The sequence below is a fragment of the Colletotrichum scovillei genome, assembly GCF_011075155.1.
Source record: "Colletotrichum scovillei strain TJNH1 chromosome Unknown Contig00011, whole genome shotgun sequence".
NCBI lineage: Eukaryota > Fungi > Ascomycota > Sordariomycetes > Glomerellales > Glomerellaceae > Colletotrichum > Colletotrichum scovillei.
Window position 1 is genome coordinate 2,411,181 of NW_023336269.1, and position 16,403 is coordinate 2,427,583.

The 16,403-nt window shown below is 52.8% G+C and overlaps 6 protein-coding genes across 6 annotated transcripts; 2 read left to right on the forward strand and 4 right to left on the reverse strand.

Annotated features, from left to right (window-relative positions):
- Positions 1-250: 250 nt before the first annotated feature.
- On the reverse strand, positions 251-1,994 carry HER10_EVM0003713 (uncharacterized protein). The gene is made up of 2 exons (XM_035473378.1): positions 1,169-1,994; positions 251-1,110 (listed from the first exon to the last, which is right to left on the reverse strand). Exons 1-2 carry the CDS (start codon positions 1,707-1,709, stop codon positions 389-391), a joined length of 1,263 nt encoding a protein of 420 aa, XP_035326724.1. The 5' UTR covers positions 1,710-1,994; the 3' UTR covers positions 251-388.
- A 381-nt stretch (positions 1,995-2,375) lies between these two features.
- HER10_EVM0000385 (uncharacterized protein) lies at positions 2,376-3,144 on the reverse strand. Its single transcript, XM_035470170.1, has 2 exons — positions 2,812-3,144; positions 2,376-2,730 (listed from the first exon to the last, which is right to left on the reverse strand). The coding sequence occupies exons 1-2, from the start codon at positions 3,069-3,071 to the stop codon at positions 2,451-2,453; spliced, it is 540 nt and encodes a 179-aa protein (XP_035326447.1). The 5' UTR covers positions 3,072-3,144; the 3' UTR covers positions 2,376-2,450.
- Positions 3,145-4,099: 955 nt separating this feature from the next.
- HER10_EVM0000353 (eukaryotic translation initiation factor 2 alpha subunit) lies at positions 4,100-5,838 on the reverse strand. Its single transcript, XM_035470138.1, has 3 exons — positions 5,411-5,838; positions 4,915-5,285; positions 4,100-4,851 (listed from the first exon to the last, which is right to left on the reverse strand). Exons 1-3 carry the CDS (start codon positions 5,495-5,497, stop codon positions 4,374-4,376), a joined length of 936 nt encoding a protein of 311 aa, XP_035326443.1. The 5' UTR covers positions 5,498-5,838; the 3' UTR covers positions 4,100-4,373.
- Positions 5,839-6,023: 185 nt separating this feature from the next.
- On the forward strand, positions 6,024-7,330 carry HER10_EVM0011134 (WD domain-containing protein). The gene is made up of 4 exons (XM_035480572.1): positions 6,024-6,082; positions 6,154-6,406; positions 6,466-6,548; positions 6,607-7,330. Exons 1-4 carry the CDS (start codon positions 6,073-6,075, stop codon positions 7,314-7,316), a joined length of 1,056 nt encoding a protein of 351 aa, XP_035327283.1. The 5' UTR covers positions 6,024-6,072; the 3' UTR covers positions 7,317-7,330.
- A 2,311-nt stretch (positions 7,331-9,641) lies between these two features.
- HER10_EVM0007076 (aldo/keto reductase) lies at positions 9,642-11,899 on the reverse strand. The gene is made up of 7 exons (XM_035476642.1): positions 11,438-11,899; positions 11,213-11,379; positions 11,017-11,162; positions 10,841-10,965; positions 10,666-10,784; positions 10,576-10,613; positions 9,642-10,515 (listed from the first exon to the last, which is right to left on the reverse strand). Exons 1-7 carry the CDS (start codon positions 11,560-11,562, stop codon positions 10,099-10,101), a joined length of 1,137 nt encoding a protein of 378 aa, XP_035326959.1. The 5' UTR covers positions 11,563-11,899; the 3' UTR covers positions 9,642-10,098.
- A 638-nt stretch (positions 11,900-12,537) lies between these two features.
- Positions 12,538-16,112, forward strand: HER10_EVM0007967 (uncharacterized protein). The gene has a single exon (XM_035477505.1). It carries the CDS (start codon positions 12,865-12,867, stop codon positions 16,090-16,092), a length of 3,228 nt encoding a protein of 1,075 aa, XP_035327025.1. The 5' UTR covers positions 12,538-12,864; the 3' UTR covers positions 16,093-16,112.
- The last annotated feature ends 291 nt before the right edge of the window (positions 16,113-16,403 follow it).

Genomic DNA, 16,403 nt, shown 5'->3' on the forward strand with positions numbered 1-16,403 from the left:
TTATTACAGCCTCTCTCACATGTCTTTCACAAGAGGTTTTGTTTGGTGCTTTTTGAGATATACTCCAATAGCTATGTACCTTGTCATAACTTCTGCCTCAAGTGAGCCTTGTGATGATTCACTCTCTTTGAGAACAACGACTTTAGGCCACCACATCGCACACACATTGACTTTGGCTCTTTGTAAATCAGATCAGCACTTGAAGTGAGACTTGTCTTTCGCTCTATCAGCTCTCTATCGGACACCATGTCCCTTCTACTATGCCTTCAAACGCCAGTCCCATGTTTATCCTTACAAAGTGTACAGAAGGGGTTGTTTGTACAATGTTTTGTTTTTTCTCCATCCAACCCTGGTATCACCCGTTTCCAGCCCAACCTCCAAAACCTCCTTAGATGGCACGCTCCTGCTCTTCCACTGGTGGATCCCAAGTCTCTAATGACTTGAGAATACGTTGGTACAAGAACAGCATGGTGCCGCTCTGAATAAAAGTCCAGACACCACGGGGACCCACGCCCCTGAACCATCCGCTAATCCCCTCGGTCTGGTAAATGACTTTGAGACCTTCAATGACGGACGAGGTCTGTAAGTTGACCGCGCCTGGTCGCGGGGTATGCGTCGAGGGCGACGACGTTGAAATGTGGCGCGTCTGGGATTTTGACGTTGAGGCGTGCGCAGCGCCCTTGGCCACCGGCTTCATCTCCTTGGGCAACAGATCAGGGTGTACCTGCGTCTGCAAACGCGTCTTGACGACATCCAGAGGACATGTCATGATACCGGCCAAGCTGCCGGCGAGACCGCCGGTAAGGAGCTCCAGCGGTACGCCAACATCTCTGCTCTGCTTGTAGGTGCGTGCCCAGGCGTGGAATTGTTCCCAAAACATAAACTGAAGTGCTGAAAATGGGAGGTCACGGGCCAGTGTTGCTTGGTAACCGTGGAAGAGCGCAGCCGGTCCCTCGTGACGGACAATCGTCCGCGCCGCATCAACGGTTCCTCTGTAGTTGTAGCCCGATTTGAAGTAGGGATTATTATACCGTCCTTGCAACTGCAAGCGGGTCTTTAACACCTCGGATGGAACGTAAACGATGGAGCCGGCTAAGTCTCCAAGAAAGCCTTGAAAACAGTCAGTTAGTTAGTGTCTCTCAACAGCACAGCGCAAGGATCGACGAACCAGCTGTGAGGTAGGCCAGGTGCTGTTGCACACCATGGTCGATCAGAAACCGTTTGCTCCATTCGTACGTCCCAAAAAACATCATCGTGCCCGGAAGGGAACCACCCAAAGCCGGTATCCATCCGCCGTAAAGACCTCGTCGGACGCCCTCTTGCCGTAGTATCTTGTAGTATGACGAGCCCAGAGACGTGTATTTTGGCGGTATGTGCGGGTCTCCCTGTTGCCGCGTCTTGACCGTGTCCAGGGAGTGCATGAGCATGTCGCCCGTTGAGCCTCCAACGCCTCCAGCAATCATGGCGTGGAGGTAAGGCGGGCGGCCCTCCTCTTCGAAAGAGTCATCTTGGAGACTCATATCCTCCTGTCTAAAAGATTGTCCGACTGTTCTGATATCCGGCAAAAGTCCTCCCGTCTGTACCGCATATCTATCCTCCTCGAACGAGGCCGCCGCCGCCGGGGTCGAAGCCGAGATGCCCCCCTGAATCGTTTGCGCGTTATTGTCGGCAGGAGCTAGGGAGCTGACGATGCGGTCAGCGACGGACATTTGCGAGTGGTGCCTGTCGTTGTTTGACCAGGCACTCTCTGGTCTGCGTCAAGGGTGTCGGTCCCTCTCGGTCCTGAAATGCTGACGTCGGTCGGTTTCGATGTCGAAGGGGGGAAAGAGATTCGCGGTTGGGCACTGGTGCGTTCCCGCTGCGGGACGACAGAAGGAATGACGCAGTGAATGGGTTTCGAGGGGAAATTGAAGGAGAGGCCTCCTCGTCGTTGATTGTCGCGTGGGTTAATTGGCGCAGTCAAAAACTTGGCGGCGGCGAGGAGGAGCAGCAGCTGCAGATAATGATATCGAAATTTCATGCAGGGTTCCCGACTCTGGGAATTTTTGTTGGCGGTGCACAGACCACATGCAATGCTGCACTCCCGCTGCGTCACCGTCGGGTGAGCTCCCGTCTCTTTCTTTCATCAGCTGCAAGTGTCGACTGAATCAGCCGGACCTAAGGCCCTGAGCTGAAAGCCCGGTCCCGAGAGCTCCGAGCTGCAACGCGGGACAGCCCGCGCCGCTTCAAAGATGGCGGGATTTTGAATTGCCCGGACTTAAGAAACCAGATATTCCAATCGTCATTAGAAACAATCTGTAGTACTCAAATGGGAGTTGAATTTGAAGGCACCCAGTCGTTGACCAATTACCTCATGGTATACATAAACTTTTGATGACCCTGTAACCCAAATCCAGGACTCTCTCAGTGTCCCGCTCACATGCTTATTCATACACGAAGCCATTCGCGCTTCAGTATCTATCCTTGAATTTGTGCTCTTCCCATTTCACGCGGCCAAACTTGCGCCAAGGCCAGATATTCCATATGCATTTTCCTGTCACCAGCGCCATAGATATCGGACCGTACGTATTACTGTCCAGCGTCTGATCTTGTGGCCCATCTCCCTCCACCCAAATATGGCCCTGCGGCACCCTGACCACTCTCTCCGGATATGGTGCTCTTGTCGTGACATATTCACCTTCCAGCGCGACGACTCTCTTGATCGCTACGGTCTCGGGATGAAAAGGGCTCCTGCAAAAAGCAAGCAGTAGGTTAGCTTGCCATCCGGCCTTTTACTGTCATAATCGGGGGGTACGGCCAGTGAAAACACACCTAAACGTGACAATCATGCCTCTCTGAAGCCCATAGGAGGGTTTCCACCTCCAATTGAGCACCATGTCATTTGCAATCGTCTTATTGCGATCCTCGTTATAGTAGGGGTACATGGAGCCGCCGCTGATGCTCGTGATGGTCGCAACATGGTCGTTGAAGGTAATCACGACCGGGATCCAGGTCGCAAGCCCGAGCAGGCGAAGCGTGGTGTCACCGAGGAAGCTCCCTCGTGCGCGCGCCCATAGCGAACGGGCAGCCATGGGCGCAAAATATTGTCAGGTTGTCGCGGAGGTTTGCCGCGCTGTGACTTGGGAACAGCGCCTTCTGTCCTGTTGCAGGTGAAATCGTCGCGAGGAAGGTTTCGAGCTCGCCTTCATCTCATGGTGTTATCTAATCTCTTATCTTATCAGTCTCACTACCAGGAAGCAACTACCTATATCTCAGACTTTCGTATATTCATCATACAATGCGACGTTTCTCAAGCTGATAATCTCACGAGAAGTTTATTCTTTAGAATCTCACATAGTAAAGAGACGACACTTAAACATAGGTGATGAATGAGTAGCAACATTGAGCTCAAAGGTGCCTACCATATGGGGCGCTCTTTCGTCTCCTTGCTTAGGTTCTATTGCTTGCGCCCCATCTTCTATTTATGCATGCCTTTATCAGTCAGATTGTATTCATTCAAAATGCTCAACCTTTAAAACAAAATCACCAAATCCCCAGCACATACGTTTAATAACAAGTAGCATAGATATAATCCAAACCTAAGAGTAGGCTGTGGGCGTGATTGAATCTTTTGATTGTTGAACTTAAACGACTCCACCACCCAGCCAGTTTGACCTGACCCGTCGACCTAGACGGGCGCCTCCTGGCTGGTGACCGAAACAGAATTGGAGGGGCCTGTTTGGGCTTCCTGTGTGTATTCAGGTGTAATCGGGTGATAGGAAAGTTATCGTATGAAGGTTTGGTAGGGCGGTATCTAGTGTAGGTAGGATGAGCTTCTAGTCGTTGTTGCCCTCCAGTATCTCGTCTTGGGAACTGCGCGCTCGAGGACCTCCAATGGAAGCCTTGGGAGCATCCATCCTTATGCGGGAGGTTGAACAGCTCGATCATCGAAACAATGCTGACGCCCGCCCCGACGAGATAACAAATCCACGACCATCGGTCCCACAAGTGGACTATGCGAGTCCGGCCATCGGAGGACAACTTTACTGGGTGAGATCACTGACATTTGCTCTTTGATGAGCCGTCCTGTTGTGTCCGGAGAAAGCTGTTGTCATCAATTGGGTTGATTATGGTAGACATATTCGTCTTCTCGCTAAGTGTCCCAGCTTGTGCTAAGGCCAGCCATACATCGTATTTATAGGAACGGGCCATTCCTCTCATAGTATCATCAGTCCGTCGCTCACTCACAATCAGCCAGGGGGAATGATTTTGAAATGTTTAGACTCTTTTTTGGTCGTCTCATTAGAATCACTCTGGATTCCCAGCCTGCCAGTACGCTCATTCTACCAGCCGCCCCTTTTTTGTTGTGATGACGTTGACTCCAAAGGAAAAATCTAAACCTCCGGGTTGTCGTCGCTCTCAGAGACACTCTCGTCACCGCTGACCTCGGCGTTCTCGCGCTCCCTCTTCTCCATGAGAGCCTGCAGCTCGGCGTCGTCGCTCTCCGTAACGGCCTTGGGCTCCATCTTCACCACCAACGAACCGCCCGCAGCCTCGATGCTGTTGCGAATCTCGACAATGGCCTCCTCGAGGCGGGTGATACCGAGGTTCTTGTCCAGGCACGTGCTGGTCAGAACGTACAGAGGGGGGGACACGAGTCTGACCTTGACCTGGGTCTGGTCGTCGTTGCGCGCCTCAGCGGTGCGCAGGGCGTTCTTGACGGCGTCGATACCCTCGTATCCGAAGCAGGTGACCTCAACGTCGGCACGGACCTTTGTGGGTTGAGGGGTGAGACGCTTCGCGATATATGACTTCAACTCCTCGGAGACGGCCTCGCTGGGGAAGGTGGCGTCGTTCCAGACCTCGGCGTTCCTATCCTTACGCATCAGTATTCTTAATCCCTCTTGCTATAACGAAACATAGTCCTCAACTCACGTGATAGACAGCTTGAAGGCGTCAATCGCATGGCCGTACTTCTTGTTGAGGGGCCATGCGATGGTCTCGTAGAGCTGCTCGATCGGGGTAAGGGTCTTCTCGGCGACATGGCGCATGATGGAGTGGACCATCTTGCCCTTGTTGTACCGCTCCTCGCACTTGATGATATCCTCTGGCGACACACGACGCTTGGAAAGATCGATATAACCCTTCTCCTTGTCGACACGAAGGACGACGACAACCTCGTTGCGGCCCACACGGATGAGCTTCTGGATACTTCTGATACGACGTCTCGAAAGTTCGGAAAGCAGAATCATGCCGTCAATGTTGTCGTACTCGAGAAGCTTGACGTAGGCACCCATCTCGGCAATCTATATCACCAGTCAGACCCGTATGTTCCCTCTCTCTCGCTCTCCTGTACCCTTCATATCCACGGCGACCGGGTGGGTTGGGGCGGTTCGGTTGGCCGTGTGCGTTGGGCCGGCGGGGCACAAACCTGCTTGACGTTGACCATGACGAACTCATCGATTTCGGGGTACTTGTTTTCGAAGTATCGAAAGTGACTGTAGTTCGGTTCCGCCATCTTGGCTACTGGTGCTCGATGTCGTCGAGTACGAAGGGTGGTGGTGGCGGTTGGGTGGTGTTGTTGAAGGTGGTCGGCCAACAGGTGTGGAGGGGCGGGGTGCGAAAGAAGGTGCGCGGGCTTTTAACACGTCCTTCCGGTCTTTGAATAGCTTGTTTCCTCTGTGCTCGGTGGAGATTCGGCCTACTCGTCGGTCTTGATATTGCTTGCGGTAGAATTACTTGCTCGGGGGCGACGTCGAGAAGCGAAAGAAGCGGCCTTTTGGGTGTGAGCGGCGTTACGTTGGCGATTGGGCAGTCGAGTCACAATTTTGCTACTGCGGTTCACAAATCGCAGAAATCCGAACAATGGTGGGGGGTGCTTTCGGGGCGGTAGTCCATGGCAGAATTGGTGCTGATTCGACCGATAAGCTCTGCTTCGCTTATCGCCACGTGAGCGCCCCTCCAACCAAATTGTTCAGGTAAACAGACCCCAGAAGCTAACATCCAGGTACACCCAGAGCTGCTTGTTGTTAGAGGCGCATTGAGCTACTTCACCGTAAGAGCTTCAACAACATCAGAACAATAACCCCAAAAATGGCACCTGGTGAGTTTTCAGGGGATTTCGACCTCAAATTTCGCTCCAATAACATTGGCTAACTACTAATGCTTCAATAGCATCCCAATTCGAGCTGGCGCAACCGCCTAGCGACGCCATCTCCTCGCTTTCATATGCGCCCGAGTCGCCTACCAGACTCCTGGTGTCCTGCTGGGACAAGAAGATCTACCTCTACGACACACATAGCGGAGGCGAAGATGCGCCAGGCGTTCTCATCAAAGCCATTGAGTTCCGGGCGCCTGTCCTGGACGTAACCTTTGGCGCGACGGATAACGAGGCCTACGCGGCGTGTTTAGACCACTGCGTCTACAAGTATGGCGAACCATGAAGCTCCCACTGGCCATTGGACGAAGCTGACGCTTTCTATCTAGGATCGACCTTGAGACAGAAGAGAAGCAAGTCATTGCGCAACACGGCGCGCCTGCACGATGTGTAGTCTACAGCCCAGAGCACTGTGAGTGATGTCACAGCTATGCCAACCTTTGGCCGCGCCGTTCTGACCAACCTTACAGCTCTCCTCATCTCCGCCTCTTGGGACCTCACCCTCCAGATCCACAACGCAAAGTCGCCCTCTGACACGAACATCACCGTCCAGCTGCCCGGAAAGCCTCACGCCCTGGCAGCCAGCCCCTCAAAGGTCGTCGTCGCCATGACCGCACGTCTCGTTAACATCTACGACCTGACCAACATCCCCGCCCTCTTCGCCGAGCCCGGCCCCCACGACATCAAGCCCTGGCAACAGCGCGAGTCGTCGCTCAAGTTCCTCACCCGCGCCATCTCCTGCATGCCCAACGACGCCGGCTACGCCACTAGCAGTATCGAGGGTCGCGTCGCCGTCGAGTGGTTCGAGGACTCGGCCGAGTCCCAGGCTCGCAAGTACGCCTTCAAGTGCCATCGCGCGGCTGCGCCTGATGGCGAGGGCGATATCGTGTACCCGGTCAACGCCATGACGTTCCACCCCGTCTACGGCACCTTTGCCTCGGGTGGTGGTGATGGGACGGTCGCCTTGTGGGACGCCGAGGCCAAGCGCAGGATGAAGCAGTACCAAAAGTTCCCCGATAGCGTCGCGGCTCTAGCTTTCTCCAAGGATGGCAAGTACCTTGCCGTTGGTGTCTGCCCGGGTTTCGAAACAGGCATGGAGGACTATAGCGCTGAAGGCAAGGCAAGCGTGTTCATCCGTGAGCTTGGCGAAACGGAAGCCAAGGGCAAGGGTGCGAAGTGATCGACTACGGCCTTTAGGAACCTGTGATGGAATCTTACAAGACTTGTGGGCGCACGGCGTTTGAGGTGGTTTACATATGCAAGCATTTCATTTTAAAGGACTGGGAGGGTTACGGAAAAGCCTGGTATCTATTTTATCAGATGATACCCATGGTATTGGGTGAGAAGCGTGGCTGTTGATAAATCTTGGTAGTCTCCATCAAGCTAATTCTCCCGACAGTCTCCCAGCGGGGAAGCTTTGTACACAATTACGATGATCAAGCATGCCTCCATATTCTTCGCATTCCTGAAATCCGCGTGCGTACCCACATCTCCATTGTGTTGCTATTTAGCAACCAGGTGCGCCTTGTTCTTGTTTTCCACAACTCTGCTTTTCGCTGGAAACGGTTCCATTGGGACGTGGTCTAAGGTCTGTGAATGCGCCAGTCCAAACCTATTGTCCGTGTAACCCAGCCAGCGACCAAGCCTTTGGGATTTCTCCAACTACATATGATTCCCCGGTGCTCATGAGACCAAGGGGTTTCTTACTTCCAGTATCTGGCTTCATCTTAGTCATGGTGTCGGCCGGTGTTGTACTGTCTGTTGCTGCCAGCTAATTCGTACCCAGCTCGTCGTCAAAAACGTCGCCGACCAGCGCTGTGGCTGAAGCCACCCGCGAGAGGCTTGATGCGCCTACGTGAGAATCGCCACGGGAGACTGCGCTCGCTCGGTCCGACTGTAAGGCGGCGTGTCTTGCGGGCTCGATCTCTTCTACATCGTCAGATAAGATGAACAAGTTACCGGAACGGTGTCTCGATCTTCTATGCCGTGGCAATACTTCGATGGTTCGGAGGGATGGCAAGACTCTAAGGCTTCCGGAATCCTCGTTGATATTGTTCCTCTTGGTGTGGTGGAAGTTATTCGAAGTTGCCTCTCCTGGAGACTCTGGCGTCGCCAGTAGATCGACTGCTTTAGATGAAGCCCTGACTCTGGTAATCCCTTGTAGATCAGGATCGATAACAAATCTTTCGCGCATCCTCGTATTCTTTGTATTGCTTCGAAATGATGCAGATTCGATGCCGCAAGATACCGAAAGGGAGCCTATTCCAGGCGGAGCGGGTGATCTTTTTCTCCGCTTCGTGCTCTGTAGCTTGCTGAAGCCGTTGATTTCTCTTGTATCAAAGCCATCCCTGATACTCTGACACATCGGCACCTGGGATCTCTCCGGTGCCGGTAACATTTTGTAATTATCAATGGTCATCTTCGTATGGCATCTCAAGGACGGCATTCCGCGCTGTCTCTTGAGGGGGCTTGATATCTTTGGCGCAGATGACTGATATTGTCTTTTCACCGGCACATCTACTGCGGGATCCCATGCTGGCCAAGCTGTCAGAAAAAATCGCCTTCCATCGCATGAGACTTGCCTTCGTTTCGATCGAACCGACTACTCGATTTTGGGAAAGGTGAAAAACTATAATCAGAGTCGAGGGGCGTGGCGGGCATGGTGCTGCCCATTCTCTGAGGCGGTGACTCGCCAATTGAAAAGCTTTCCTCGATGCTTGGGAGCGGAGAGCTTTCGTCGTGAGTGACGAACTCCCACTTGTCGAAGTTCTGGTCTGACTCCTCGACCTTGACTGTTACCCCAGAAAGGATGTCTGGGTTGATGCCTTGTGGAAAGCCCGGCAGGCTTCGTCTGGCGTCGTTGACTGCATGCAATATTCTAGGGGGCTCTGATTCGAATGTTTGCCTTCTGACGAATGTGAAAATATCCTTCGAAGCCGACATAGCCTCCTGAAGCCTGTCACCTTAATCAGCTAGCTCTGGGAGGCAGGCTTCTAGACTCACGGCGACATGATTGAATAAGAATCAAACAACGTACGGCTTGGTAATCAAGACAAGTGGGAGGGAATATGTTAAAATATTGACAATTCAGAATTGAAACAGGGGTTAGACCGTGGCGGGAAGTGCTCAAGATTGCTTCACAGGTAGGTGCCAGGTGATGAGTTGTTCGCCCGAGGAAAGAGCGAGTGATGGAGCTACTGCTCCTGCTTTCTAAGTAAAGTAAGGAAAGTACCTCCTGCGATACTCCACGTTATGCCTTCCTTGCCCGTGCTATGACAACAGGCACCAGAGCCATTGCTTTCTCACGTGGCCAAGTCCTCACGGTGGGTGCTGATTTGAACCCATCTTAGGGATTGTTTGAAAAGCAAGTCGATGAAAAGCCGTGTAGTTCTCGTCTAATTGTACTAAATGGATGAGAACTCACCATGTATTTTCTTCACACGTCCTCGATATACTATTGTTTACCTGATTCCGGTGAATCTCCCTCATGTAGACTTCTTGGGGTACTATTATCATGTGCTGGTTCTGGCGGATTGTATGGAATGTCGCAAACCACGCATACATCACATGAATGGGAACAATATTTCGAGTTTCCAGGCGCCAGCCTTGACCAAATCTCTTCGGAAATAATTCGCTGAAAGCCAGGAACTTCAGTCAAGGATCTGCTTCGTCCCTGCATAAGCGATGCGGAAAGAATGCATGGTGATTGGCGTCTAGGCAAAGTAAGCTGCATGATACACTGCAGAGCCTCAAACAGACCGATGATAGTTCCAGGAGCAACGGGTTTTCAGATTTTGACTAGGTTCAGTATCTCAAACTGGATCAGAACCTGGCCAGAAACGTGTATGAAATTGTACTTGAACGGCAGCTAAGCAGCGGTTACGGTAAACCATGTCGCTTTGAACAGCCTCTCAGTAATCCATCGGCCGCCACCTTTTGTACTGATTCCGCACTCGATAGTACTACTTTCCGCCTTCCTTGGGTGCGATAGCCTTGGGCTCTGGTACATAGTCGAAGGTTCCTCCCATGTTCAACAACCAGACTTCGCCAGGGTTCGACGGGACCTTCTCTCCCCATAAGAAGTTGTGGGGGAAGCCCATATCGAACGGCACAGCTCCTTCGATCTCCTGAATTTCTTCATCAGAGAGATCCAGGGCTAACGCCTCGATGTTTTGCTTCAGATGATCGACGGTGCGACCGCCGACGATGGGGAAGACGTAAGGCGTCTTTTGCATGACATAAGCCAAAGCAACACTCGTGATGATTGTGCCTTTGCTGTTGGCAATCTTTTCCAGCACCTGACTGATCTTGATTTGCGCTTCGCTAGCCTGAACTTTGCGGCCCTCCTGGGACTTGCGTTGCTCTTCCGTCTTGAAAGCCTGTTTCCAAGTTAGTCGTTGTCTTCTCTAATCAGCTAACATTGAGTTGGGAGCACTCACGCCACCGCCGAGCGCGCCCCAGGGTGCCAAGCTCATGCCTAAGTTGGTGTCAGAGATTATGGTCTAGTTCGCTTTGAAGGCGCTGCAAACCTTCAGCCTTGGTCATTGGAATGATCTCTCGCTCAAAGTCTCGCGAGGCAGCAGACCATCGGCCTTGATATACTGAGAATTGGCGTAGTCCATGATTTCTGGCGTATTCATTGGCCTTGCTAATGGGGAATTCAGCCCAGCTCCTTTGATGAGGTTGATTCCTGATAGAATTTACCTGACGATCCAAGCGGGGGTGTCACTGATGCCCAGAAAGAGGACCTTGCCGGTGATGACGAGGTTGTTGAGGGACTGCATCAGCTCCGGAATAGAAGTAGAATAGTCCCACCAGTGGACGTAGAGCTACTCTGTGTAAGTGACGTCGCTTGAAAGATGAGACACAAAGCTGCTCACCAGGTCAATGTAGTCGGTCTTCAGCTTGCGCAAGCTTGCCTCCACAGAGGTGTGCAAGCTCTTGGACCCGTTGCCGGTGAAATTGGCCATGATGCCCGGCGCGTTGGGGCCCGCTTGGAAGTTCGTAGTATACTTGGTTGCAATGACTGTCGCCATTTCAGATACAGCTCCCACTGGGATAGATGCCCAAACCTACCCATTTGGTCACGAACACCTCTTTTCTTCATCCATTCGCCAATCCACTCTTCGGACTCTTCGAATTGGTAGTTGTTGGCGGTGTCGATGAAGTTGCCTCCCTGCTCATGAAAGAAGTCGAGGATCTCTTCGACAGTCTTTTGATCGCAAGTACCCATGTATCCCTTCCTGTCAAACTTATTAGAAAACGATGTCTGAGACAGGTCTCATCAAAAGTAGATCGTACCAGGCGTCGCCAAAGTTCATGGCGCCCAAACACAGAGGGCTCACTCGAACGGAAGCTGTCGGGGAGAGAATGCGGTAACGAGCCAAGGGGCTCTTGGGCGGAGCTGCCATAGGTAGGGCCGACATGATGATAGGTATTGTGAGAAATATGAGGAAGTAAGTCGAATGCAGCCCAGAATGAAGAGAACTTAGGATAAAGTCAGGTCGTTAGGTTGGTCACAACATGAATTAGCAAGCTGACTGAGGTGGAATTTATATCTTTCCAAGACTGAGACTTGGAGGAGGAAGGCGGGGGATCAACTAATAGCGACCGCTCTTTCCCCTCCGGACGAGACTGGACGTACGACAGGCAACATGACAGGACGGCAGGCAGGCCCCCCTCAGTTGGCAGGGCAGGCTGTAAGGTAGATCAAGGCACAGATGATCTCATTGTAAGGTAGCTCTTCCAGTCTCTTCAGACGCTGTCAGTCCAATTGGATATGTGGACATTTAGAGTTAGCTCCTGCGCCAGTCTCCAAGTCCGTGATGCTCCAGCCGAAGTGCCATGCATTAGGACCCTGCGCGAGTCCCGCATCCCACCTTAGCTTACACTCAAGATGCTTTGTGCCTAATCACCGGTCTTAACCCCGACGATTCGCACTACCGGTTGCGGGCTGCAGGTGCCGGGCGTACTGATGTCAAGCAATCGGACCACATGAAGTCTCCGGCGACTTGCAGGTCTGCCCTGTGGACTTGCAAGATGACTGAGAGCTGACGATACATTTTCTTCTCCGAGGGGAGATGATTGGTAACCGAACTCTTCCTTCCTGCCTTCACTTTACCTGACCTCAAGACTGTCCACAAGTTCAAAGCATCCCACAAGGCAGCGTGTCTAGTGAGCCTAGTTTCTATTCGTTGGGTCTTGATTTGCGTAAGGCTTGCTGCATGAAGTAGAACAAATGGTGAGCGGCGGGCAAGATAACAATGCAGCTTCTGAGATCATTCGAATTCGAGAGCTTCTAGAAACAGGAGTGGATGGATTTCACGATATGGGCGATTAGAGCTGTTTCCTGCCGCTCGAAAGCAGGCGTTCGGGTTCGGGTTCGGTTCTCCTGCATGTCTGTTCAGATGATGACTAAGACCCGACGCTCACGGGCGGAACGGATCAACTCCTGTTCCTCTTCACCCCAATCCAGCCCGCCGGGACAGCAGTCAGCGGGCAAAAAGCGTCTGCATAAGGTAAGATACCTTAGCAAAGGCCGAGGGTGGTACGACAGTGGGCGTCAATGTGACAAGGGTCCTTCAACTTTTGACTGGCAGACTCAACGACCCATTGGCAACCGCGCCCAACATTGCGACAGCCCCCCTTCGAGCGATTGACCTCTTGCGACTACGAAATGATCCGATAGTCAAGTCGCGAACGATCATGGCAATTGTCGAGCTTGCACGATGTCTGCCCCCGCCCCCGTTCCCTCGAAAGCCGCGATTCATGCACTTCGAGGTCTTCTCTTCGGGACCTCTTGCTCTCTCGTCCTCTTAGCTGAAGAGCGTCGCCAGCGAATCAAGATAGCACGATCAGCAGTCGAAAATGGCAGGAGACTGAAGTCTTTGAAACGATACAGCACCAGCGGCGTCGCTGCTCTCGAGGCTCTCCAGGAAGAGGTCGCCACCGACCCAAATTTCGTTAGCTGGCCAACACGGTCTCGGAGTCGCGATTCCTCACACGAACACGGTAGATTGGTGTTCGATAGCTCATATCTGGATCAACACGTCAACGAAACTGGCCCAGACGCACGACGCCCAACGAGGGCAGCAAGCGAACGAGATCTCCCACGAAAGACGATCGACAAGCGAGAGACAACGCAGAAAAGTGGCCGGCCGACCTTGACCACTACGCAGAGACAGAGGCATGAATCTTTTGTGTCCCGTTTCTCGTCAGCAACCCCTGCGATTCAGGACTTGTCTGCTCGAGACTGCGTTTTAAGGTCGTATGGAAACCAACCGAATGGAGGGCCAGCACAAAGGAACGCCATTGATCTGGCAGTTGAACGTGTAATAAGCAACCACCCTGGTGCTATTGCTCAGACCGCTGGGTTAGAGGACTTGCTTCGCAGTTCGACGTCTATACGGCGCGAAAATGACATACCACCCGCAGCCCTGAATCTTATTGCTCAGGCCTACAGGTTTGTGGACCAATCAAAAATGCTGCCTGAATGGTTTTCGGAATTGTCTTCGCTACTATCAAAAGCTTGCTCCCGGCGGAGCGATCTTGGAATTGCCGGAAAGATTCTGGAGTTTGCGGTCCATCACAAAGTGGCTACTGAGAACGACGTGCTGGCGGAGTGTGTTCTTGAGTTTGCCACATCCCTCGTCTCCCCAACGACGCAACAGCCTCGAGACGACGAATCTGCCCACGAAAGATTACAAGCAGCGGCAAGGCTGTATGTGAGCAATTTGCTGTTGCCACCGCTGGAGAAATCGAAGATACGGTCTGGCTATGTGAAAGTTGGCAAGGACTTGATCAATCAAGCCTTGGCGAAGGAGGACGTGCGGCCTATCGATGTTGTTCAAATCTTTCAACAAGTTTCTACTTGGAGTTTCGACAAGCTGGGAACCATGGTCTGGTTCATGAGGCAACTCTTCGAGCATCAGCAGCATGCACTGGCCATCGACACCTTTATCGGAATCTTTGCCGAGCTGAAAAAGACCTCTACATACTCTAAGCGTCTTTGCATGGACGTCGTCAACTCAGTCGTTGCAACCGGAGGCTACCAGTGTCGTGAAGTTCTCCAGACATTCAACCTGCTGAGGGAGCGCGATGCATGGGACATGCCATGGAAATGGTTGGAAGACTTCATCTGGGTGCGTTGGAAGTCGACACGCAATTTCACGGAGACGCTTCAGCTTTTTGAAGACGCAAGGGACAACGATTTTTACGGCATTCAAGACACTCTCGAGATTCGATCGAGGATGGTGCGAGTCTGCATCGAGGCTAAACAAGCCGAGAGAGCAGATTTGCTCATGGAGGAGCTTATATCTATATACCCAAAAGCTCAAACTGATATCAAGATACTCGGCCAATTCACCCTTCAAAACGCCAAGCAGGGGAACTGGGCCGGAGTCTTCAGCGAATTTGAGGCGATGAGGACGGTGCAAACGGCTAACCCTCACAACGAACGGCACTTTCATCGCGTATTTGCAGCCGTACTAGAAACGTATGCGAAGACTCACACTTGGGGCGAGGTTGAGACTTTCATGGAAACGTACATCTCGGAATTCGGACTAGGCCTTGACCGCCACCTGGTCACATTCATTGCCGACCGACATGCAAAGTGTCGCGACACGCAGGCGCTGAAGCGATGGCTGGTATTCTGTATGGATTCCGGCTACACTGCTGACAGCAAATTCTGGACCGCAATGTTGGTCAGTTGCCGCAGAAACTGGAAGTATAACGATAAACAGCTGTCCGATCTGTACCATGCCATGAAAGGTGCTGGCATTAGCACCGCCTTCCCTGGCCTCGATCAATGCTACAAAAACCTGACGAATACATCAAGCCCCCGGGCCAAACAAGTCCGGTTGAGAGCTTACATGGCAAGCCCTGCCCACGAGGTGGGTGCCTTCGAATCCATGAGAGCGGATGCACAGATTGGGAGGTGGAATAGTGTGCTGGCTCTCTACAAGCGTGCGCTGCACAACGGCATGGGCCACACGAGTCGTTGTCTTAAATTGGCAGTCAGAGCTGTCGTTGAGACCGAAGGCCCTCGTAGTAGACAGGCCATGGCACTCCTGAGTAGTGCGCAGTCCGAAGGTTGCGACACCAACGAGGCCATGTATCCCATCGTTCACGGCCAACTCGCCGAAATCGAAGAGCGCCGCGCCGGGATGGCGGGTGAAGACGGCCGAAGTATGGTCTATCCTGAGATCAAGGCCGTCTTCGACGGCCTCCGCCTCAAAGATATCCACATCGACGACGGCTTGTTCAACCGCGCCGCTCGCATCTGCCAGAGACTGCGCAACTACCGGGAGATGATCCAATTCTGCATCATCGCGGCCGAAGTCAACGGGCGCGGTGACCTCTGCTACAGCGTCTACAACTTCAATAACCTCCTTGCCGCCTACGTGATCCGGCACGAGTATGGCAAGGTGCGCTGGCTGCTTGCCGAGCTCATGAACCGCGAGTACCGCACCTCCAAGGAGGTTAGGTACCGCCTCTATTGGGCGGTGCAGTACCTCCGGAGGAGCGCCGAGGCCGACAAGGACGAAGCGCTCATCCAGTCCGATAATGAGATCCTGGCCCTTGTCCACGAGGTCCGCACGGCCTTGAGAAAGGAGAACCTCGACCAGAAGGCAGAAGTCAAGGAGGTCCTCGTCGACGCCATGTCTCATGCCGCTTCCAAACTCAAGACCACCAGCAAGGCTGATAGTCTCGCACCGGCGGCCTTTGGACAAGAGCAAGAGCTGTCCACGATGAGCGAGGACGAAGATACTGTTGCCGGTGCGCCTGCGCCTGCGCCTGCGCCTGCGCCTGCTTCCACGCAGCCGACTCTGGTTAGGAGGGTTCAAAGTAAGCGCGAGGTGCCTGTGGACTCTACGACGAGGCCCGGGGTTTCGAACGGGATCGAGTCGCAGCCAGGCAAGAAAGCTTACTCGTGGAGATCGACTACACTTAGATAGAGATGACAGATTTGGGGGTGGGGGTGGGGGGGGGGGGGGTCTGAACGATGGGAACCCCCTGTGTAAGATGCCACGCAACGTTGGATTTTATCAACACCATGTGGCGTATAAAACTATGTATTCATACAAATGTAAGCTTCACGGCGTCGATAGATATATACATGTAAACAATAGCCAACATAGAATGCATATTCAACCATAAACCAAGGAGGCCAGTGACAGCTCCAGTGTCTCTTGCACGAAAAAGGTATCTCAAGAGGTGAACGGTGATGCCGAACGCTCACCCGGATCACCCCAAAGCTTTTCTCCTC